General features: G+C 42.3%; 1 protein-coding gene across 1 annotated transcript in view; it reads left to right on the plus strand.

Moving 5' to 3' along the window:
- LRFN2 (leucine rich repeat and fibronectin type III domain containing 2) overlaps positions 1 to 24,939 on the plus strand; it is a 70,696-nt gene extending 45,757 nt beyond the window's left edge. Inside the window, exon 2 of the mRNA XM_063125612.1 lies at positions 23,688 to 24,939. Coding sequence (XP_062981682.1) covers positions 23,688 to 24,609 — 922 coding nt within the window. The 3' untranslated portion in view covers positions 24,610 to 24,939. The remainder of the gene's footprint in view (positions 1 to 23,687) is intronic.
- The last annotated feature ends 204 nt before the right edge of the window (positions 24,940 to 25,143 follow it).

Genomic DNA, 25,143 nt, shown 5'->3' on the forward strand with positions numbered 1-25,143 from the left:
AATTTTAAAACCATCAAAAACATAAAAACAACAGTATAAAAGCAACAGTATCCATTTAAAAACAACAATTCTGGGGTCCATTAAAAACAAACTTAACGTTGTTAAATGCTGTTAAAATGCCAGGGAGAAGAGAAAAGTCTTGAACTGGTGCCAAAAAGATAACAATGTTGGCGCCAGGCAAGCCTCATTGGGGAGATCATTCCACAGTCGGGGGGCAACCACCGAGAAGGCCCTCTCCCTTGTTGCCATCCTCCGAGCTTCCCTCGGAGTAGGCACTCGGAGGAGGACCTTAGATGTTGAGCGCAGTGTACAGGTAGGTTCATGTCAGGAGAGTTTGTTCCATCAGGTAGTGCGGTCCCAAGCCATGAGGCCATGTAGTGAGTTTTAAAGCTGTAACTACATAAATTGCATACACAATGATTCCCCCAATACACACACACACTACACACACACACACTCCCTGGCTATGAGGACAGGGACATGTGGCTTCTGGGCTCTGAGGTTGGAGCCCTGTTTCCAACTTCAGAGCCCATGTCCATACAAAAAGACAAAATTGGGTTACATCTAGAGTTTGTCAAACTTAGAGTAGACCCACTGAATGCAATGTCATTAAGTTAGTCATGACCAGAGTAGGGGGGGAAATTTGTTCAGTTCATATTTTGATGCAAATCTGCCTAGGGTGCAATTCCATAAGAACATAAGAAGTGTCATGCTGGATCAGACCAAGGGTCCATCTAGTCCAGCACTCTGTTCACGCAGTGGCCACCCTGGGTACTCATAAACCTCTGAAAATGGAGGCTTATGAGTATCCTATTTAAAGAAGCAGGCACACTGTGCCTGCTGCTCTCCATTTAAGCTAGAGGGGCGATTTCACCCATCTAGCAGAGGCTATGGGGATGGGGAGGGAAGGAGGCTGAGGCAGACATAAGATTGATCATACGGTCAATTCCCCAGTCTCTTCCCCTCCCCGCCCCCAGGAATGCCCCCTTTTCCTGTCTCCATGCTCTGTTTCTGAGCATGGAGGTGTAGCTGGCGCAGACAGAATTGTGCCCGCTATGAGGGGAGGAACATGCAGCTTCTTGGCTCTGAGGTTGGAGTCCTGTTTCCAACTTCAGAGCCCATGAACTGAACAATTGTTTCCCTTAATTCACTGAACCAATGCACAAACTAAAACCCATTTATCATTTTGTATTCACAATACCTTAAATTTTGTGATGCAGTTCTCTTACAACAACAACAAAGTGTCGTTGTTGTTGTTGTTGCTTTAAAAAATGCATAGATTAGGAGAAATGTAAATAAATGCATATATTTGAGAAAACACCATACAATATATCAGGGGATATTGCTTGCCAAAATGTGTACAATTCCACACAATATTAGTATACTAAATGAACATAGAAACTTGGCAGTCTTAGCATGAAGGGGCAATTATGGCTGCAAGCGTCAACCAATTCTACCAAGAAATAAAGAACTTAGCAGTTCCCTTAAATAAATCAAAACAGATAATGCTTGCTATAAAAAAAATGAAATAGTGGGTAGTATCCAATGTGACGTGAACACTAATGCAATTTACGTTGCGCTAGCGTGAGGAGCTGCTAGTGCGATGTCAATAGCATTAGCTGGTGCATTGGCTTTTCTGGGGAATCCTGTCAGGCCAACTAACACTATTGGTATTGTGCTTTAGGTACCATACACAAGTGTCATGCAATTTCTGTTAACTCCAGTGTCCGACTGGATGCTGCCCAGCTGTTCTTCCATTTTTTAGGCACTGAATTCTAGGTAGTAAATTTTATTTTTTATATAAGAATTTAAAATATGGCATAAGTAGCTGGTAATGACAAATGAAATATTTAGCTTCCCACATACACAAAATAAGCATAGGTTTTACATGCTACTGAGAGGTTATTACTCAAGTGTGGAATTGTGTACTAATTTCGCCAGTGAATGGCTGATACATGACAAAGATAAAAATCTTAGCAATCGCTGGCATTGCTTCTCTGAACCACATTTGGGCATCAGGCCAATAAATACAGTATTGCAATATGTTCAAAGTTCATACTTTGCTAATTCATATGTATTCAAAAGTCATATATACACCACTGCAATAGCTTTTCTTTTTCTTTTTCTTGTTTTGGATCAAATATATATTGAAAAAACTTCATAAGATAACCCTGAAAGAATATAAGAATGCAGTTGCCCTACATTAATTTCAACTTCTGATTCTTTCTGGGTACGTTCTAATACCATCAGCTGTTACAGGGTTTCAATATGTGTATTTCATTAAATGTCATTTATTTCTATTGAATTCTGATCCCCTTTGTAAAAAAAAATGATCAAAAACTGGTGTGCCTTTCCTCCAGCTGTTCCTTTCTGTCGATGAAGATAATGTAATCCCTGTCCTAAATAATTGTAAAGTACAACATATTGAACACAGAGACTTTTGCTAGGCAGCAAGAATAGTAGAAGATCTAAAGGGCGTTGCGTTGAATGTCTAATATGTGGCAGTTGGAAAACGTGGCACCTGCCCATGGCAATATGACCCTGGATACCTCCCGTGGCACTTGCCAAGGGACTCTGTGACCCTTTCTACACCTAAGGATTATCCCAAGAAAATGGAGGGATTGCCCCTGCCTGCTCCTGGGATCCCCTGTGTGTCATTTGCATGCACAAGGATGATCCAGGAACGATCCCGGGGGGGGGGGGAAAGGCAGATGTCGAAATGGCCTACAACTCCAGAGGTTTTTTTTTAAATTTTACTTTTTATTTTAGACAAGTTGTATTTTTTTTAATATAAAAACAAAATTAAAATCTTACCAATGGCTGGCATCGCTTCAAATTGAAGAGTGGGACACCAGACACCAGCCTCATTATTTCCCATAAATGCCTCTGAGCTCAACATAGACCCAGAGGCATTCTTAAGATGACAGGTGGCTGGAAGCCAGCTCTTAACTCTGAAGTGCAAAGTCAGAGGGAAAGGGGGTGTTGGGGTGGGGTGAGGTGGGGTGGGGTTGAGCAGAAAATCAGTTGGTGTTGGGGAGCCAGCAAAGGGCCTGAGGGAAGTTAGTGGGGGCAGCACAATGGTTTGGGACGATAGTGCAAGGGCAGCAGGGAACTTCTGTGTGTGGGGGGAGCAGGGAACTGGTGGAGGCTGGGTGAAAATCCAGAGTGGAAAGGATCAAGAAAATCAGTCTCATCCGATAGTGTACACAATTACGCATGGCGTAGAAAAGTGTACAGAATCATACATAGTGTGGATAATGTGGATAGGGAGACATTTTTCTACTTTCCCCATAATACTAGAACGTGGGGTCATCCCATGAAGCTGATTTGTGGGTGGTTCAGGACAGATAAAAGGAAGAACTTCTTCACACAGCACATAGTTAAATTATGGAACTCACTACCACAAGATGTGATTATGGCCATCAATTTGGGTGGCTTTAAAAGGGGGTTGGATAAATTCCTGGAGGAGAAGGCTATCAATGGCTACTAGCCCTGATGGCTATGTGTGCTACCTCCAGTATCAGAGGCAAGAGGGTGCTGTTGCACCATGTCCTGCTTGTGGGTCCTTTGGTTGACAGCTGGTTCACCATTTGTGTGAACAGAGTGCTAGACTAGATGGACACGTGATCTGATCCAGCATGGCTGTTTTATGTTCTTATGTTCTTATGTTCTTAATTTTGATTAGTTGTTCATATTTCTTTCCAAAAAGAAAGGAAGGAAGGAAGAGGAGATTTGAAATTGGAGATTGGCATTGCGTTGCAATGTTGATTACATGACCAACCAGCCATAATGCAGAATTAAATTTCTGAATTGGTACATCAGTAAATATTGAAGGTCATACATCTAAATTCCTGAATCAAGCAGCACATCCATTTGAATTTGCACATGTAAGTAGATTTTGTGCTGTGTAATTAAAAGATATGGAATCCTGGCTTTAAAATGCCATTCTAGAAAGGAGGGTTTTAGCTCCCATGGAATTGATTTTGATCAGATTACTTGAACAGCTTCATTGCTGAAAATGTAGTTAGCAATTGGCTAAAAGGACACCTGGTTTTCCAGCTCCTTCTATTTTCCTAGCCAAATAAAATGATGGTGTGTGTGGGTCTCCTGGCCCCCATTTCATTAATCCACATATTTTAGTGGTGCATGTGCATCAAAACTTCCTACTGGGTCATGCCCTCAGTTTCTGCGGTTCTGAATATATCATGATCAAGGAAATAAAAATATGGGCTTTCCTTAAGATGCTTTCAGACTCATCTCTACCCTTCTATGTGGATTTTCCAAGATATCCACAAGATGGCACTGTATGATATGCCTAGTTTCTGTGGCAGGGATGGGCAACTTCTTCAAAGTTGCATGCCATTTATGACTAGTTGAAGCACTGCAGCTATTTATTTGTTTGTATGTTTGTAGTTGCATGTAGGGATGGTTGAAGAATTCACTGTTTCTGAATTGTGATATGAACTGACACAATCCACATCTCCTGGACTAACATGCAAATTAGAATTTAATGATCTCCTGGATTACACATGTACTGAATGTTTCGACACAGTTCTTGACACACACGTGAATAAGAAAAGTATACATTTCAAATGGGGAAAGGCACTTTAAACATAATAATGAAAATATGCACTGCCCCCCCGCCCATAAACCAAAGTGTGAACATTCACATTTTTAAACATGCACATTTTTTTCCCAACTGGTAATGTTCAGTAAGTTGCTAGCATTTTCAGAGAACATACTTCCTGCTCACATTTGGGGTTGCAAATGGGACATATTTGCATGTTTTGTGAACATAAACAGAATTTTCATACACCCCTACTCAGGAGCTGGTAACATCAGGAATAAAGTCTATAGCAGTTAGTTAGTTAGTTAAAGTTTAGTTTGTAACTGGGACAGGCCAGTTCAACTATGTGATGCCAGTGCTTTGACAGATGCACTAGCTTCCAGTCTATTTCAAAGCCCTGTTCAAAGTTTTGGTGTTTACCTTTAAAGCCCTAAATAGCTTGAGACCAGAGTACCTAAAGACATGTCTCCTCCCACATGTACCTGCTCTGACCCTTAGGTCTTCTTCAGAGGCCCTCCTCTGAGTGCCCCTGCCAAAGGAAGCAAGGCAGATGGCTACAAGAGAGAGGGCCTTCTCAGTAGTGGCACCCCATTTATGGAATAAACTCCCCAAAGAGGTTTGCCTGCCACCTACATTATTATCTTTTCAGCACCAGGCAAAATTATTTTTCTCTCAGGCATTTTGGAGACCTAGGCCATAGCTAGACCTAAGGTATATCCCTGGATTGTCCAGGGGTCAAACCTGTTCATATAGGTGACACACAGGGGATCCAGTGCTCAGGCAGGGGTGAACCCTGGATGATCCCGGGATAAACCTTAGGTCTAGCTGGGGCCCTAGTTTTAGGGAATTATGGTTGCTTTACTGATTCCTGTCCTTCTGTTTTACATTTTATTGGGCCTGTTTAGACAACATGCTAAGCCATGATTAGACCGCTAACTCTTTTGCAGCAAATCGTTAAATGGTGGTTTTGTAGCCACTATGGTTAAAAATGGTTGACAACACGCTAAATCATAATGTTTAGCTCAAAATGATTTGCCACCATGGCTTAGTGTGTTGTCTGAACAGGGTCATTGAATTTTATTATTTTATGCATTTGTATTCTGTTTTATATATTACCTATATTTTAAAGTGGCATTTTCATTTTTTAAAACTCGTTTTAATCTCCCCAGAGAACATGAGTTATTGGGCCGATTAGAAATGTACTAAATAAATGAATAACACTGGTGCATGTCACTATTGGATATCCCCATTCCACAGTATTCCAGCAACACTTTGGGTGCTGGTAAACACAGGAAACTTAGCCATACCAAGTGCTCGGCATCCCTAATAGAGGGAGGCACCTCACTTTCCAGAGATCAAATGCTTTCTTCAGCCATGACAGTGAAGCCACAGTCTGTGACATTGCAGTTAAAACAGATAGACATCAGCTAAAGAAGGAGGCCTTGTTGGGTATTCATTCCAAAGCCAAGGAAGAACAAAGCGCAGAATTGCTTTCAAGCTTCTCCTTCTTTGTATGTAAACTGCCTATGGCCCTGTTCAGAAGACACCTTAAACCACGGTTTTAACCACAGTGCTTGAGGCTTTCTGGCTTAATCACCATGGTTAAAGCCATGGTTTAAGGTGTTTTCTGAACAGGGCCTATGAAAACCACCCAGAGAGCTTCGGCTATCGGGTAGTAAATAAATAAATAAATAAATAAATAATAGTAGTAATAATAATAATAAATAATAATTTAATATCCCCCATTAGCAAACAGACATTGACAGCTGCTGACCCCTCTCCACACAGCCATGGCCAAAGCCTCTAATAAAGATGGTAGTTTATCAACAACAGAAAAGAGGCTGCTTCACACATAGCACCTTTTGCAAAGAAATAAACTCCTTGGAGAGAAAAAAATACAGTAGTATGTGATCAGGTGCCTGTCTGGTGTGCCAGACTTCACACACTTAGGTAAAGCGCCTCTTCTTCCACACAGAGATTTCCACGATTATGGTTCCTTTAAGACAGCCTTTCTCAACCTGGGGCGCTCCAGATGTGTTGGACTGCATCTCCCAGAATGCCCCAGCCAGCTGGCTGGGGCATTCTGGGAGTTGTAGTCCAACACATCTGGAGCGCCCCAGGTTGAGAAAGGCTGCTTTAAGAGATTCCCAGTGTAATGTGTAAGAGGCCCTAAAAAGCAGGGAAGTACCACCATCTTCAACTGAGGAGTTTGAGTGAGCCACCTCTATTTACAGAGGTCAAGTGAACCTCACAGTGATGCTCTGATGCAACGACAAACCTCTCTGATCAGGAGCACTTCCCCATTCACTTCAGGGGAAGAGCCAGAGACGTGTCTATGAAGGTGTTCTCTTCACTGAAATGAATGAGGATAACTTCATCTGCAGAAACAACATAGGACAGTGCACTGTTGTTTTATTTAATGTAATGTAACTAATAAAAAAATTAACCTAAAAAAAAGAAAGAAACAACATAGGACTCTTGGTGTGATCAATGGTTTTTCTAGCCTCGTCAATTAATATTCTAGCAATTTGTTAAAATAAGCAGTTTTCATCCATTTTGAACAAATGCTATCTCAAATCAATGCTTTATAACCTCCACATGTTAATAGGTTTTATGAGAGCATTCAGATACAAAACTGTGAAATGCTATATTACACGTACCACAGAATGGTAATTGTCTCTGAGCATTATCCATAAATTATTGTTGATATATTCATAATGGAGATAAAAAGAGTTCCAATTTGGAAGCCTTTATGATTTGTTTGACGCACTTGGCTTTCACCAGTTCGTAAAGAAATCGTGATTGAGAGTGTTGCCGTAACTAATGTTTGAGTTTCTTGATGAGGCAAGATAATAGTGTTTGCTTAATTTCAAATATCTGGCCTGGATTCTCAAGACGCTGATCAGAGTTAAGATGGTGGTTTATTGATAAGGAGAATAGGGTTCTGAATGAACTCATTAGGAGGCGGTGCCAAGAAATAATGAGGGTTTTGTGTTTGCTAACAGAGCTAAGGGAGGTGGAGGGCAAAGAGGAACTGTGGGATTGCTCATACACAAGTGGCATTGCTTTTGTCATTAGGGCTCATTCACAGTACAACCCTATGCATGTTTTCTATGGAGTAAGTCCTTACTCCTCATCTAATTTACGACTTTATTTACAGATTTTAGAGGCCACTCTATAACTAAACATTCTTAGGGCAACTTGTAACATAAAGCAAGTTAAAAATTCAATCGCAATGACAATAAGAATAAAATAAAATACAGTGCAGCCATAGTATTCAGGAAAGAGAATAAAAAGTGGATTTACAGAGATTTAATGATCGAGCAGAGAAATCTTATGCTCCCTGTGAAAGCATCTCAGATACCATAAGACTTTGGGAGGGGGGAAGCAACACGGTTGCTGATCTTCCGAAGTCGCAACAATAGCCTTGGAAGAGCTTGGGGAGAGGGAGTGGGAGGAATAGTGGGTAGAGAAGGGTGAGAAGAAGAGATGCCAGGATCCACATGATCCTAAAGCCTCTTGAACACCCATTCCACCCATAAAAAGTTAGGTCAGCTAGACTAGCCCTAAGCCTATCTAGCTGAAAATGGAAAGAAAAGGTTTTTTTCACCCCTGTCTTCCCTCCATCCTGCCTCATTCCCGTTGGCAGGACATAGGATAGACAGAGGGCTCTGAGACTGGAGCCTTCGGTCTATCGAAAGGCAATCCCTTAGGGTTGCACTCTAATACATATTTAGAAGGTTTGGGAAACGAATATATATATAAAAAATCTCACCTGGTGGCAAAATGACAGAAGGGATGTGTTAATCAGCAAATAGTGAGCTCCGAGTTTGAAGTCAAAGCTTGTTCTAACTCAAGTCCATATCATGATTTTTGTATGAAAATCCACATGTATTTTTTGCATATATTTCCATATGTATGCATCCATTGTGCGCATCTTTGAAATGTATGCATTCTTCTCCCTTTGATTAAAGCATATTTGTGCATTTTTTTCAAAATTATATTTTTTCCATATGCATTTTCCAAATGTACGCATGCTGTTGAACTCATTGTGTGGAGATTTGTGAATCGCATTGAAGCTTAGAAATGTATGGATTTCAACTGCAGATTGTCCACACTGCTTCAAGTCCACATTCAATACGAAAGGTACAAACTGGATAAATTCTGATCTAAACAAACTGAAACATTTTTTTCATACATGCTTACAAAGTAGTTGCTAGGTGAGTCTCACTAGGAAAGACATTCCCTAACCTGGTGACACTTCTGAAAAGGCCCTTTCCACAGTAGCCATCCACCCCATTTCATGTAGACACAGGTGGGGAGGGGGAAAAATACTTCATCAAAGTATTTCTTTGTTTGTTTTACAAATTTACCCAATTCACACATCCCAAGTCTGTCAACAGTTTTGCAAGGTTTCAGATGCAGCTGATCTTGGGAAAACTGCACAGAAAAATGTACATATGTACAAAATGCACATATTTGAGAAATTTCAGCACTGTAAAGTATGTGGGGAAACCTTTACATTTTAAAATGCGCACAAAACATGTACATCAGTGTATACATTACAAAAAATATGCAAAAAAGTACACATTTCTGTACAGAATTTAAAATTAATCCAAATCCTCAACTCATGCAGAAATGGGATGGAATTATTGTGATCTCAAAAAAACCAAACAATCCCAGTGAAACTGAGATGGACAGATCAGTCCATTTCTAGTTAGTAGATGTGATCCTCCAGGTATCTTCCATAAATTGCTTTAATAGTCAAACCAAGCCCTTTGGACAGTGCCTGGAAATGGAGTGCAGGCCAGTGAAGATGACAAAAATACATTTCAGTGAACGTTTGGCCAGCTTTGGAGCAAGGTGTGTGATGCTTCTCCTGATTCTGCACTCATATTCTTCCAAATCATAAAGAGAAAAATCTCATGGTGCACAGCACAAATGCAAACATGGATTGTTTTGCACTTGTGAGGTTTTCAACTCCTTTCCCTTCATAATGAGTCTCTTTGCATGTACAATTAGTATGGTGCCACACCACTGAGAGGGCAATGTATATATTCAAGAAGTATTAACAGGGGCTATAAATGGGACTTGTCCCACATAAGTGGGACTTTTATAGCAGAAATCTAAGCTGTGCTCCTGTACTTGTACAATCACCTTTAAAACATTTTTTCTGACTCTTCCCTTGAGAAACAGTTCCATAGCCTAATAAATTTCAACATTAATTAATGTTCCCTCATGCACAGAATCTCACACGCCTTTCCTTTCTCTTTGAAGCTCAGGGGGAATGTTCATTATCTCTATCTGTCTTGCTCACCATTTCATACCAGGCTTATCAATGCTCCTTTGACTCACTCTTTTCTTCCCCCTTTTCCAAATGAGTTGAAAAGAGCATAATCAAATTAGGAAATAATAATGAGGCAACATGTACTGTGGGTTTCATCTGACAAGACAAATTCTCCAAAGGGCAGCTGGATATATGAGTGATGAGAAGACAGGATTCAGAAAGATGGGGAAGGAGTGGACTCTAATGAGAATTGTTTTTTGAAAAGGCAAAATTAGGACTGGGCTTGGATGATGTATTAAAAATTGAAAAGGAACCAAGCAGAAAATTCATGACAATTGGATTGCTGGCTAGTCTGGGAACTGTGAGATGATGATGATGATGATGATGATGTTGATAATAATAATAATAATAATAATAATAATAATAATAATAATTTCCAATTCATGGGCTTCAGGAGAAAGAGAGATGCTCCATTGGTATATACTGATGATGTTGCTGAGAGGGATGGGGAGAAAATGGTTTAGTTCCTATTTTAATACAAAGCAACTTAATTCACACTTCCTGAACTAATACACAAAGTTGTCCAAATTTTCACACTTCTCCAAATTTTGTGATGCAGTTCTGCCATCAAACAACATGTACAAAAATGCTTACATTAGGGGAAATTGTGTACAAAAATATACACATTAGGGGAAGGTAGCATAAAAGGCATGTATTATTGGATATTGCTTGTAAAAATGTGTGTATATGAAAATGCATATGAAATTTCATACTTAATTTTTTTTTTTTTTTTTTTTTTGCAAACTGATGTGGGGGGGCATGGGATGAACTTGTGCTTGAAAAACAAAACTAATGAGGTATGGATGAAACACCCTGTGTCTGCCCCATGCACCTCTCGTGACACTGTCGCTATTTACCTCCCATTCAACTCCCTGGACCAGCCGCTGAGTGGTCTGCGGGCACCCAGAAAGTGGGGCATGTCTGCCCAACCACTTAGCAAGATAGTTGTTTTATGTAAAAGGGCTTTTTCACAAATGGTGTCCGTAAAACTGCCGTAAATTTATGCAACATTACAGGCATGAATGGTCCATTCGCATAAAAGTCCTTTTATGCAAAATGAACCACCATTTTTAGGCAAAATGGTGGCTCCCTAACTGAAGGGTGGGGAAGCTGTGCACTGCTCACCGTGTGCCTGCATAGCACCCTGCAGCTCATCCTGGGAGCAAAACAGGTGCGTAAGGGGGCTGTGATGTCATCAGTCCACCTTAAGAATTCTGGGAAGGCATTGTGGAGATTGGCTTGTGAGGTGGGGCATTCTGGAATTCTGAAGAAAGTTTGGCTTTGGCACCCTCTCACGCCAACACTGAATTCTAGGGATCGGTGGATCTGTCAAGTTCATTTCATAGGCATCCTACTTTTACCAATTCCAAGTCTGCTCTGTGCTGGTTCTGTGCAGATATTATATATGTCCTCATCCTTATCCTCGTCTTCCTCTTATCCTCCGTCATTGCTCCCTCTTTCTTTGTTGCCAGGCAGGGAGCAAGTAGCATCTCCTGCTCCTCCTTCTAACCACCACCATTGTCTGGACCAGAGGAAGAGGCAGGTGAACAAGCAGGCTGTACAGGTGAAGAGGAAGACCAAGCGCAGGGAGCCCTACTGTGGTGTGGCCCCTTGGAAGGTGCCTCACCATGCCTACTCTTGGTGCCAGACCTGTCCCAGAGATCAGATTCTGTAATTCATAACTGTATGGGTTACCATCAATTGCCTTTCAGCCCATGGCAAAAAGATTGTGCACTGCATCTGTGCTTTGCTTTTGGGGGAGAAACAAAACAATGCTTGCACTTCAAACCAATCTTTTGCCCAGGCTGATATCTTTAAAAGACATCATATTCCATTGGGCAGAACATTCTAGAAATGTGGACCCTAACCCAAGAGGACCTCTTCTGCCCCCTAGCAAAAACTTCAATATCTCCAGGCTGAATAATATTTAGCCAAACATTTCACTTGTCAAAATTCATTATGCTCCTCATACTATAAAGGTGAGCACATGTTTCCTTGACTTTTGCCCTGGCAAACACAGCAACTTTCATTAAACTGTCATTCTAAATAGCTCTTCTAAATGCTCAACCGTATCCAGCGGTTGGATGCCTTTACACAAGGCGCTCTTTAAATCCACCCTTTCTAAGCTCCCCATATCAGGCTAAGAATAGATAGCAGCTTATCCCTTACCACAAGATGGAGAATGGGAATAACATAGCCAAACCAATTATCCTAATCAGTTTCCCCTTTGCTTCACTTTTAACTTTAATGTTGGAATGTTAACTTGTGAGTTATTCCATTGGTTTCAGACAGGACATAGATGCATTAAGTTCTCATCAGAAATAAGAGTGCAGTCCACAACAAACCTGAGAATTAAAAATTCCTCCTGGGTTTCCAAAGCTTTTTATTTCCTAATTTGGTTAATGATGCCACAGACCTAGTTAAATGTTGCAAAGAAGAAGAAGAAGAAGAAGCAGCAATTTATGTTGTGCTGTGCCCAAGAGATCAAATGGCATGTTACCGATATGTGCCCAAAGAACACACCAGGGGGTGTGGATTGTCAAGACAGAAATGAAAGAAGAGAGCTGGAATTAAATCCAGTTATAGGATTCATTAATATTTAGTGCTGAGAGAAAAATACCATATTAATCTTATTAGACTTGAACCACCAAAATCTGTAGAGTGGTGATTGTCAGAGATTGGGTGAGACCTCACTGGTGGTGCAAACAGCTTCCGGGGGTGGTATCAGCACCTCACAATGTGTGTGTGTGTGTGTGTGTGGTAGGGGTGAGCAACCTGGGGAGCACTCACCCTGTGAGTACTCACCCCACTACTGTTGGATACCCACCCCCACGAACTAGACCTTGTGACCCCCTGTGAAGTGCTTGTGAGCACTCAGCACCTGCCTGCATTGGCCCACTGCATTGATGGTGGCCACCATTAACCGAGCTGAGGGGAATGTGCACTTTCGCTCATGGAAAGCACGTGTATAAAGCCCCGATTGGAGCAGGGGGCAGGTTTAAAGGCCCTCTTCTCCTAGACCCAACCCGTCTCCTCTGACCACCAGTCACTGTGTGGTTTCCTGGATTTTGTGCAGTCCCCCCCACCAATTCTAAAAGGCAGAAATGCTTCTCCTAAGGCTAAGCCACAGGCAGTACGAGCTTCAAGCTAAAAGTATGCTGGTGTTTTGGCTCCACCCCCTTTGCCTTAAGCCCTGCCCACCACTGGAATCCAGATCCTGAGAGCTTCTTTGAAATGGAATTTGGGATGAAAGAGGCTCAACACCTCTGGTGTAAGGGCGTGGGGCATTGATTTTCCACAGCTTCCAAAGATGATGATGATGATGATGATGATGATGATGATGATGATAATAATAATTTTATTTCTTACCCGCCTCTCCATTTTGATTGAGGCAGGGAATAACAGTAAATGGTTAAATACATAAAATTGAATTAAAACATAATATACATTGTTAAAAACATCCTAAAAACATTTTAAAAACATCTTAAAATTCCACTGGATAGGCCTGCTGGAATTCTTGAATGCTAGTAGACTGTTAAGTTGACGAGTCTCCTCTGGCATGCCATTCCGCAGTATGGGAGCAGAGGTCCTCTGGGTAACAGTTGTTAATCTAGTTTTTGCTAGCTGAAGTAGATTTTTCCCAGAGGACCTGAGTGTGTGGGGCAGATTGTACGGGACAAGGCGATCCCGCAGGTAGCCTGGACCCAAACCATGTAGAACAATAGGATTCGGCATGGGAGAATCACTCTATTTCCAGTTAAGGATGGGTGAGAATATTGTCTGGTTTATTTATTTATTTTTAATTAGAACTTGCCCCAAATTTCTTCATAAATGTGATTGGAAAAAATTTGGGATTAGGGCTAAACACTGAATGACAGATTCATCCATCCAGAACCAGGGCTTTGAGTGCTCACCTCCTAATAGCCGGAGTTTGAATTGCTGTGTATTTGACAGTGTTGCTGGCAAAATAGCAGCTTGCTGAGAGGATGGGTGGTCCCATGGTACTTGCTGGGTAGTTGCCAAGCTATCCAGGGGCTTGTGTGGTGTGGCAAACATGGGCGGGTGGCGGCAGCTCTCTGGACACCAGGTGTAGTGCAGATGGGTGAGGATTTTGTTTGGGTTCATTTTTGTTCAGGATTTTCCAAAATCCACAAATTTCTTCACATGCCGGATGGAAAGAACTTGAGATTTTAAAAGATTGAGTGTGAGAGAAAGAGAAACTGAGAACTTTCTGCATCGCTATCTCTATCCCATACCATTCTCACAAGTGTTCAGCATCAGTAGGCCTGAGATTTTGGCATCAAGATGTCTGAAAAAGAAAATTTAAAAATTATAAAATTATAAATATGTGTGTGTTTTCATATTTGTCTTGTTTTAAACTATTTTCTCTAAAAAATATATATGCATTTGAAAAATGTACTTTGATTTATTTATTTTTGAGCTGAGAACTGGATCAAAACATTCAGGAAGCATAAATGTCGGTGGATAACTGCTCTGACCTTTTCATCTTAGTTGGGGAAGTGTGCGTCATCAGGTCACTTCATATCAGAATTACCAAAAAATTAACTCTTCGAGAATGCTCAGGAGAACTGATACACTCCCTAGGCTTGAGTAGGAAATCTATGCGTCATACATTCCCTGTCTACTCCATTTGCTGAGAATGCTTTGTAGCAAAGGGGATGTCTATTGTGATATACAATCCTGTCTTGTTTCTGGATTCCTCAGCATGTTGGAGGCGGAGATGAAGAGGCAACATTGCCATACCCTTCTGACCTCGTGTTAGCATGCAAAGTACCGTTCAGAATTGTGTTGCATTTCCCCCCCCCCTCCTCCTCCTCCTCGCATAATTGCGTGCCAAATCTGTATTTCTTATTATTCCAAAGAGGAATTCTAACTCAGTTCTGACAAATGAGCACTTTGGGTTGAACAAGAAAATATCCAAGTCCTCTGGGAGTCAACAAGTACAAGCCAGACCAGGGGGGATTCCACACGTCGTACTGAGGGCGCTTCCATGCGCCCCCAGTGTGCCCCCAAAGCGATCGTGTAGCTTACCTGGAAGAGACGAGGAAGAGGCGTCCTTGCCGCCGCCGCCCCCACCCACCTACCTCCTCGCCGGCCAGGTCGGAGAGCTCGGCCGAAGAAGGCAGGGTGGAGAGTTCTTCAGCCGAGCTCTCGGACCCAGCCGGCAAGGAGGTAGGTGGGTGGCGGCGGCGGCGGCAAGGACGCCTCTTCCTCGTCTCTTTGAACAGGCAAGCTACACAATCACTTTGGGTGCGCACTGGGGGCGCATGGAAGCGCCCTCAGTACGACGTGTGGAATCCCCCCTGTTCTCCCATATCTGAAGATTATCTACTTTTTCATGAAGTTACCTAATCTCGAGCCTATTTGCGAGACACTTTCTGAAACAACCCCCCGCCCTTCCCCAGAACGTAGTGCTAGTCGGCTGTGATTGATGGCGCCTCTGAAGAGGCTTCACACCTGAAATCAATGCAGACACATTTTCACTCTAGGATATTGATGACTCTTTGATTATCCCCAACACGGAGAGCGGAGAGAGGCCACTTCAATCTCTGCCTTGCTCCATCACATGGTGCATTCTTTCACAGCTGCTCTGCACTCCTAGCTCTGTTAATCATGGAACATTTGCCATGTGGGCCTGGTGGCAGGGAAGAAACAAAGAGCCAAAGGGGCTCTTAAAAACACACAAAATAAACCTGCAACACGGCAGGACTCGGCAATGTCCCAAGAGTTTTATCTGTAATCTGTGCTGCCGTCCCTGTGGGAGCTAGAAACTCTGGACAAACTTTAATTGGGGCAATCAGATCCAGAAATTGCTAAAAATTTACACAGAGTGGAGAGCTTGTGGTGTTGAGGCAACTACTTCTATGTCATCAGATCTGTGCAGCTGCCTCTAGCTGAGGCACTTCTAAAGCTCAGATCTGATCCTAAGGTGGGTTAGAAAAGGAGGCTAACCAGGTTTCGCACTGGCACCTGAACTCAGGGATGCTGCAGCCAAACTACCACCTATTTAAATGCAGGAAGGCAGAGCTACCAGGTTAATTCAAACACAGGAAGTATATCTGGGTTTCCAGTGAGAGATCATGGGATGTAAAACAAATGCAAGCACAAGTAAATATGACCTTGGTACAGCTAGGTTGCATTTCTCTGAACGTGAAATGAATCACCCACATGTTTAGTTTTTTAATGGTTTTTAATGCTTTATGTGTGTATGTTCTTTGTTTTAGAATTTTAAATTTTGCATACTCGTTTTTATCTTAATTTTAGAATTTCTGTAAACCGCCCAGAGAGCCTTGGCTATGGGAGCGGTAAGTGCAATAAATAAATAAATAAAATAAAATAAAATAAATCCACTGAGCAACTTGGAACTAATTAGGTTCATGGAACACAAATCAAGCGTCTTGTTTCACATTCATTTTGCACCACTTTCCTCTTTTTAAGAAGTTGCATTTTTCCCATCACAAAGTCCCGTCCCCCATTCTTCAACTCTTCTATGCTTTTGTCATCCCACCCCGCACACCCCACTTCCGATTGCTGCTTACAAGTGTGGGGACAGAGATCTCCTGTCGCTGAGGCAACCAGGCCAACCCTCCCTTACATTGTCACCTTGAAAGGAAAAACCATGAAGGAAAGATGACATCTTTATTCAGATGCATATTTAGGGCCGGAACTGATCTGATACCAAGCATGTCACTTGTGCCTGCATCTTAAATAATAATAATACTTAAAACACCTGTTTAAAAGACAAATATGGGTCCAAATTTTGTCAGCATTATGGTGAGTGGTGTGTGTTTGTGTGCAGGTGTAAACTTGCCCTAACTTGCTGTGCTCCTAATGAAAATCACCCCCCATACTATTAACTCACCATGGTGTGGGAGGAAAGAGTCGACTCTTCCCCTGTTGTTGTCCTGATGAAAATCGCCCCCACACCTGTTGTTATTATTGTTTAATAAAGAAAGGCACAAAGGCAAGCGATGAATTTAGGGCCACAACTAGTTCAAGCCTTCCATTCAGATCCAGTTCTGGATGTCATTCCTCTGCGCTGCATTATTCTCAGTTGCTGCATATGTCGAGAAATGTCCCAATACGGGGAAACATTGGTTCAGTTGCCTTGACAATGGCTTTGCATGTTCCCCACAACACCTGCCCCCTTGCAGACAGTTGCACCACTTGGTAAAAGGGTGTCGAAAAGGGGGAGCATTCCGTGTGACAAAAATATTTTTGAAACAACCCCCCTTTCAGCTCAGCACTATTATACAAGCATATTTCTGTCATTCCCTTGTGCTCTACAAATCTTTTCTCTTTCCTTAAAATTCCTTCTCTGTAAATCCAATTCTTTGAGGAAAACAGTAGGGGCGGATCCGCATGTCGGCCTCAGAGCGCATTTATGTGACTCTAGGGCACCCCAGAAACGATAGTCTGTACTTGCCTGTAAAAAGAAACTGGGAAGAGACGGAGACAACGATGACGACGACACCACCCAGCTCTCCCTGGCCGGCTCGGAGAGCTCTTTTTGAAGAAGGCGGGAGTAGATAGCTTCTTCCACTGTCCACCCAACCTTCTTCCGCCGAGCTCTCCGTCCCGGTCGAGGAGCCGGCCGGGGAGAACTGGGCGGCAGCGGTGTCTCCGTCTCTTCCTAGTTTCTTTTTACAGGCAAGTACAGACTATCGTTTCTGGGGTGCCCTAGAGTCGCATAAATGCGCTCTGGGGCCGATGTGCGGATCCGCCCTAGGTTCACCTTCTCTGTAGGGATGGTATGAACACCCGACTGGGTCTAGGAGTCCTCACAGACCCTACTTAGAGAGTCTCCGCCTCCGCTCAGTGAGCAGTATGAGCTCCTGTCTGTTACCAGACCCTTCTGTCAGTGCCCAGAAGTAATCTTTCCCTTCAACAAGTCACCATTTGTATAAAATGGTGGCTTGTGATTTTTCATGAATAAATTCTTAAGCAACTGGTGGCCATAAGGCCATTTACGCATCATTACAGCTGTAAATGGACCATTTATGCCTGTAGTGTTGCGTAAATGGCTGCTTTATGGCCACCACTTGTGTAAGAATCAATTTACGCAAAAACACGAGTTGCTGTTTTCCACAAGTGGCGACTTACTGAAGGGAAGTATGGCTGCTGGGCAGTCACAGACGGGTCCAGTAAGGGCTGGGGGCTCACAAACAGGTCTGGGAGGGGGCGAGTAGGGGTGGACTGCCTGAAGAAACTGGTCATAGGCAAGTCCACCCAGTCCTACTTCTCTGTTCCATCTACTTCAACTTAACCCTCCCCTCATCTGTCCTTCTTACTCCTTCATCTCCCTATTCAGGTTATTGTTCTCTTGTCTGACTTGTAATAACGCTAAGTCCTCTGGGGAGGGATCACATCGCTTCTATATAATACCCTAGCATGCTGCTGCCACCACACAAATTTTTAAACAGCAGCAATTAGTCGTTGTGGATTAGCCTTTGCTCAGTGAGATAATGGCTCATCAAGAAAGAATGCTGGAAATGGAACCACTGATTAACATGCTTACTTGTTTATGCTTGGAGATGTACAATTTTGTTTGGGGAAATTCACCTACTGCTGAGGGAAAAAAATTCCAGGAAGAACAAATGTGACATAGATTAAGAGTAATATATGAACACAAGGAGTGATCATGCTAGTTTAATGTGGAAATTGGGCAGCTCATTGTGCTATACTTTTCTGATTATTCGGGGCAACTGAAAGAGAGTGAAGAAATTAATGTAGCCAACTTGTACATGCAAATAATGTTTATGTGAGTGGTCTACTGGTGTGGGAAATTGTGGCTCTTTGCCTTTTATTACAAACCCATCTCTTTTTTTTTCCTAATCATGGAGGAAGGGCTATCCTCTTCCATGAGTCCTGTTCTTCAATATAGACTCACACGTAAGCAGCTATTTACTTAGGGGTAGATGTATATGTCATGTTTGCTTTTTCCTGCATTCGTTTTTTAAAAAACAATATCTCAGTGTCCTTCCATCCTGAATACAAAGAAGTTTGCAAATATTGGTAAATTCTTATAAAAACTAACTGAAATGAAATTTTCACCCTTCTGCCCTGGCCAAATGCAATAGTTAGAATTACTCCTAGGGTTGGGCAAACTCACCCACATCCAATTCATCGGATGTTTGCCCTGCTGCTGCTGTCCACTGCTGCTTGTTGGGCCTCACAAACCTCTTCTGAGACTCAGTGAGGCCTGACAAGTGTTTGGCAGCTGTCTGCCGTGACTCCGGAAATTGCACACTTTCCCCATTGTGCAAATGGCAGCTGCAAAGGCCCCATTTACTTACTTTTCGGATCCTCCATTGTGGCACAAAATGGAGGCTCCAGGTGAGGGCAGATGGCTGCCAACCGCTCATCAGGCCACACGGGCACCCGGAGTGTGGGTTCACGAGTGCGCCCGGCTGTGTCCAGGGGTGGACTTGGGGGAGCCTGTCATTCTCCCTAACCCAGTCGGGCACCCGCAACATCCCTAATTACTCCCAGCATAGAGAGGTTCCTGGTGCACCTGCCTGCCATGTAACTGATAAAGATGAGGAGCCTCTCAGAGGAAAACTTGTGTATTCTTGTGTATTCCCTGTCAACTCTAGTTCACAGGGAATACACAAAGATTCAAAGCCAAAGTAATAAAACCTTAGCAGTCAAAGGCCTGGGCCTGGATGGAAGAATCTGTCCATTTCTATTCCTCCAACATTCAGAACTTTTAATTGTATGTTCTTTCTGTCCTGAATATGAAGTAATCAGATTTATTTATTTATTTGGCAAATTCTCATTAAAAAGCAGTTTCTCACCCATCAATATATTTACACGGGTAAGCTGGGTAGAGGGATTTCTGTGACAGCTTTATAAAACAAGGTCGGGATTGTGGCCAAGGACTGAAAACAACTTGGCTTACTTTATGTGTAAAAATGATAGCAGTAAAAACGAATTAACATTGATATTAATTCTTTCTCAGGGAGTGCCACAGAAGGTCAAGGCAAGGAAAGAGGGAGATAGTGGTAGCATTTGAAGAAGGGCTGCTCAGGATGTGGCCTCAGGAGTGAGAGAAGGACGAAATGTCTTACAGGCTCAGGATGTCTGTGGTGACAACTCCACAGAATACAATCATAGAATACAAACACAGCAAGGCAGATGTAACAGCACCTCTGGCTTTCATGCTTTATGATCCAAGACAACCAGCAAAGGCATCCGCGTCCTCTCAGAATTTAACAAGGCTTATAGGTGCTGGCTAATTCCTATCTCAAATGAAGTTTGTGTGAATTAAAAAGAAAGGATTAAAGTATGATTAATCCAGAGCAGCTAGTTTCACACTTCAGCTGAGGTAAGAAGATGGACCTGCTGTTTGTTTAATCCAAGAGTGTGAATGAAACTTTCAGCTGAGGAAGGGGGGGAACAATTCATGTTATTCTTCCATAGGGGGACATGAAAGAAGTAATGTTTATTGGTATTATTTTTTACTGACAATTGAACCTTTTCTGCAGACAATGTAGCAGTAGGGAGTAAGGTGGGAGATGAGAGGAATGGACAGACGGGATTGTAGACTTCACTGGAGGCATTTCAAATAGTTAACTCTCATTTAGACAAAACACTACTGAGAGTGCTGTTTATACTGAATGCATTTTCTGTGATGTAACTCACTGCTTGTCATGCACCATAAGAACCATGGGTGGCAGGCCACAGGGCCAGTCTTTATAGCGATATACAAGAAGTTTGTTTTTGCTCCCAAAACATGAGAGTGTGTCCTGTCCAGAACTCCTAATGTGATTGCTAGCATGGCCATGCGTCCGTCAAAAATGTTAGTGAATTGCCAAACATGTGCTCGCATTCGATTTGCACAATTGTCCTAACTCCATGCAAATGCCCTAAATTTATGAAAATGCCCTCAATTTATTCAAATTTCCCTGTAAACTGAATCAGTCCCATTTTATTCTATGGAAGAAATTTGCATAAATTGAGGACATTTGTGTAAATTTACAGCATTTGAGTAAATTCAGGAAATTTGCACAAATCAAATGGGGAAAAGTTGCACAAATCTCCCGTTGGATCGCTGTTTGATTTGTGCAATGTTTCCATTCGCACAGAGCGAGCAGCGCTTGCAAAGGCAAACGGGAATCGGGCAGGGGACGAGCAGCCACATGATGTTTGGAAAATCCTGTGCTCCCTAGCATCGCTCACTCACCCATTCCTAGTCTTCATACAACTGCAGAAAATGTTGCTTTACTCTGCTGGTGTTGGATGCAACACAAAGGTGAAATATCAACCCGATGTTTGTTCATTAACTCTCACATGTGTTATTATGACTGACAGGCTGTTTCAGTCTACAGAAAATTCAAAGCTACAAGTGGCAGTTACCTTTGTAGATTATTATTATTTGATAATGTATTATTATAATTTAATATATTCACATAACACTTACCATATATGTGTAGCAGTGGATGTGTGTTATAGACACTGTTTAGATTGACCTATTCTGCTGGTTGAGAAACATCCCTATGTCCTGCCTTAGATTAGTCCACCCCAATGGAAGCCTAATCACCTCTAAAACAGCCATGATTGTGTGAAACTATTTGGACTATAACTGTCAAGAAGAACATGCCTTTTTCTAGGAGCTGCCAGCAGTATGGTTACAAAAGTAAGGCTGGCAGAAGATACCTACACCTTCCTTATGTCTCTAGAGTAGTCCAAACTATTCTTGGCTGACATTGGCAGTTACTGAGAAAAGATGGCTTTGGGGGTGCAATTAACTCAGAACATGTGGAAGAAAAGCTAAAGATGAATCTGTCAGTCAGCTTGTGACTAAATGACAGCAATTAGGAAGAGAGAGATTAGGAGAGGAAACCAAAGTTAATGCTTTACAGTTGAAAATAATGCCCGTGCATTCATCTATCTGTTTTGGAGTTAGGGATTGGAGCAGAGGTGAGCAATACATGGCACGTGGCCCACATGCAACCCCCACTGCCCTGCCATACCCTACTGCCATGCCACCAAAATCCAAGGCAGCAAAAAATAATAAAAAATAAAAAATAAATGGTTCTAAGTGTGCAAAATGTGTCCCTTTTTTATCCCTCCCCTTAGGAGTTTGTTGCCAATATTTGGTGGCAATCCATCAAGGTTTTTTTTATTATTATTGGCATGGCATCAGGAGTGTGGCTGGGGGTGGTGTGCTGAGGACTGAAAGTGACTCCCCAGACCCAATAACCACAAATTTGCCCACTACTGGATTAAAGGATTTCTAACGATTTGTTCTATGTTCACGTGTAACAAATTCCGGTTCAACTAGAAGAAATTCTAGAATCAAGTTTAGAATTGGAGCATGTGCCACTGCTTTAAGTTCCTCCTGTTTAAATACACCTCTCCCATGTTATACATGGGTATAAACAAAACACTGCAAACAAGCAATTGGTGTGATTTTCTGTATGGTTTCATCAAGCTTCTTTTTGTACAGTGTTTTGGTAATATGCAAATTCTCTCCTGAGCATTGGTAAAGCACCACACAAAAAGAATGTTTATACAAGCATATGAACAATCATATAAATTTATAGTATATCAATGTTTAACTGTGGTTCTCAGGCAGATCCCTCACCCTTTTCAATTAAAGGACAATAATAAACCTTTTCAATGAAGGAACAATGAAAGACTAATGGTACATAAATAGTGGCCATCGTGACTTTCTCCTGACCAGCCATCGTTTCCTGGCTTCTGTGACACCCCCCCCCCAATTCTAGATGGTTGAAATGCCTCTCCAAAATGTAGTTATTGGCAATAAGACCTTGAAACTAAAATATGATGGTATCTTTAGTGCTTTAGCTCTGGTCCCTTTGCCTTTGTTCCCACCCCATTTTTGCATTCAGCTCCACCCACAATTTATTTATTTATTCATTCATTTCTATACTGCCCAATAGCCAAAGCTCTCAGGCAGTTTGCAACAATTAATAAGACAATAACATACAGCATTAAAAATACAGCATCAAAATATAAATATCCCCCTCCCAAATTAAAAGATTAGACCACTAAAACCAGTTTCAATAAAATACTAGGATTGTTTAGATAACTGGCATAAATGCCCCATCATATGCCATCAAATGCCTGAGAGGAGAGGGGAGTCTTGACATGGTGCCGAAAGGATGATAATGTTGGCGCCAGGCAAATAAAATTCAATCTGAAACCGAACCTGGCTTTGGGCTGAAAGAAGTTCAACAGCCCTACCATACTGGAAAGGTTGCGGGGAGGATCTCATTTCATTTCATTGATTACGTTTCTGAACTGCCCAATAGCCAAAGCTCCCTGGGAGGCTTAAAAAAGATAAACAACCTTACAAATACAATATTGCACCAATACAGTATGAAACCATTTACATACTAAAAGAAAACACACATACATTTTTAACCATCAACAATAAGAAATCCCTGGATCCGATTAAAAGCTTTATCATATGCTGTAGATCGTGCTGAAAAGATAACAATGTTTGCCACAAGCAGGCCACACTGGGGAGATCTGATGCCAGAACTGGTTTATTAAAAAAATAAAATAAAAAATGGCACATATTCAGGGCTGAGCTGCTAAACAAGTTTTCGCTATTTATTTTTTAATTGTCCTTTGAAGTATTGTTGAAACAAATTAAGCTTTAAATATTTGTCTGCTGCTGCTTAGTGCCTCTGTCAGACTCCTGCTATGTTTGCCTTCCTAACACTCCTGCTATATTCACGTACATTTTAATCTGATTTCACTCTTTTCTTTTCTTTAAAGGATGATTCCTGCTACGAACAAGGCTTTTGTCGTGAATAACCTTGTGTCCGGAATGGGCTACGATCTTTGTGTTCTGGCCATGTGGGATGACACTGCCACTACACTCACTGCTACCAACATTGTGGGCTGTGCCCAGTTCTACACCAAAGAGGACTATCCCCAGTGCCAGTCCATGCACAGCCAGTTCCTGGGTGGGACCATGATCCTAATCATTGGAGGCATCATTGTGGCCACTCTGCTGGTGTTCATCGTCATACTCATGGTCCGCTACAAGGTTTGCAACAACGCCCCGGGGAAGATGGCGAATGTGAGCAATGTCTATTCGCAAACCAACGGATCCCAACCAGTCCAGAATGGGGTCCTGCCGCAAGTCAACCCCAAAGTGGTGGTCAGGAATGAGCTCATGGAGTTTAACTGCGAGTCTGCGCACAGCAGCATCTCCTCTTCCTCTAGCTCTGTGAATAGCCGTGACTGTGATGGCTACAGCCTCCAAAGTGAGCAGGGCACATTGTCCAGCAAATGGAGGCCCCCGTCGAGGTCAAAGCACAACAACATTGATCGGCTCATGGGAGCTTTTGCCTCTCTGGAACTGAAGTGCCAGAAAAAGGAGGACACCCTAGACTCCAGAACTTCAACAGTGGCCCGTCACTCAGACAAAGAGCCACTGCTGGGCCAGCAGGAATCTAAGTTCCGTAGCCTCCTCATGTTACCGCTGGAGGGGAAAACTAAACGTAGCCATTCTTTTGACATGGGGGACTTTTCCACCTCTCAGTGTTGCAACTACCCAAAAAAGATCACGAACATTTGGACAAAACGTAGCTTGTCAGTGAATGGGATGCTTTTGCAGTATGATGACAGTGACCTGACAGGGGCAAAGGGGACATATGGGAGCTCAGAGTGGGTGATGGAAAGCACAGTGTAAATAAGAGTTGCCCTCCATTCCATTCTTAGTCCCGTCAAGCATAATAATAAAGTCCATGATTGTTAAAAAAAAAAAAAAAAAGGCCATAAATACGATGGGAGAAAACACAGAGACACATGCGCATACTCAGCCGTATCTTGGTCAGTAAATATTAAAATTAAAAACAAGAAATAAGTGGGATAAGAGAGGGTAATGACATGTCAATAGGTAGCGTGAGGAGTTGATGAAAGGCCCCCAACACATGTGTTATGTATGTGTGAATGTCTCAAGGAAAACACTGGTAGCATCCAGTGCTTTCCCAGTCTCCTGGTGAACTGTCGAACACGATTAAATGAGGATTAACACAGGTTAAGCGATGCGTATTTAACTCAAAGGGGAATTCCTTCCCTCTTCATTTTCTCATTGTCTGCGAAGAACACTCCCATGGAAATAAGGCTGACAGGAGGATCACCTCAGCTGCTGCTGCATAAAGACAACATCTGGACAAAATGAGTGTTTGCACTCAAAGCATCTTCTCAGCATAATCACCTTGTG

The sequence above is a fragment of the Elgaria multicarinata genome, chromosome 4 (assembly GCF_023053635.1).
Source record: "Elgaria multicarinata webbii isolate HBS135686 ecotype San Diego chromosome 4, rElgMul1.1.pri, whole genome shotgun sequence".
Classification (NCBI taxonomy): domain Eukaryota; kingdom Metazoa; phylum Chordata; class Lepidosauria; order Squamata; family Anguidae; genus Elgaria; species Elgaria multicarinata.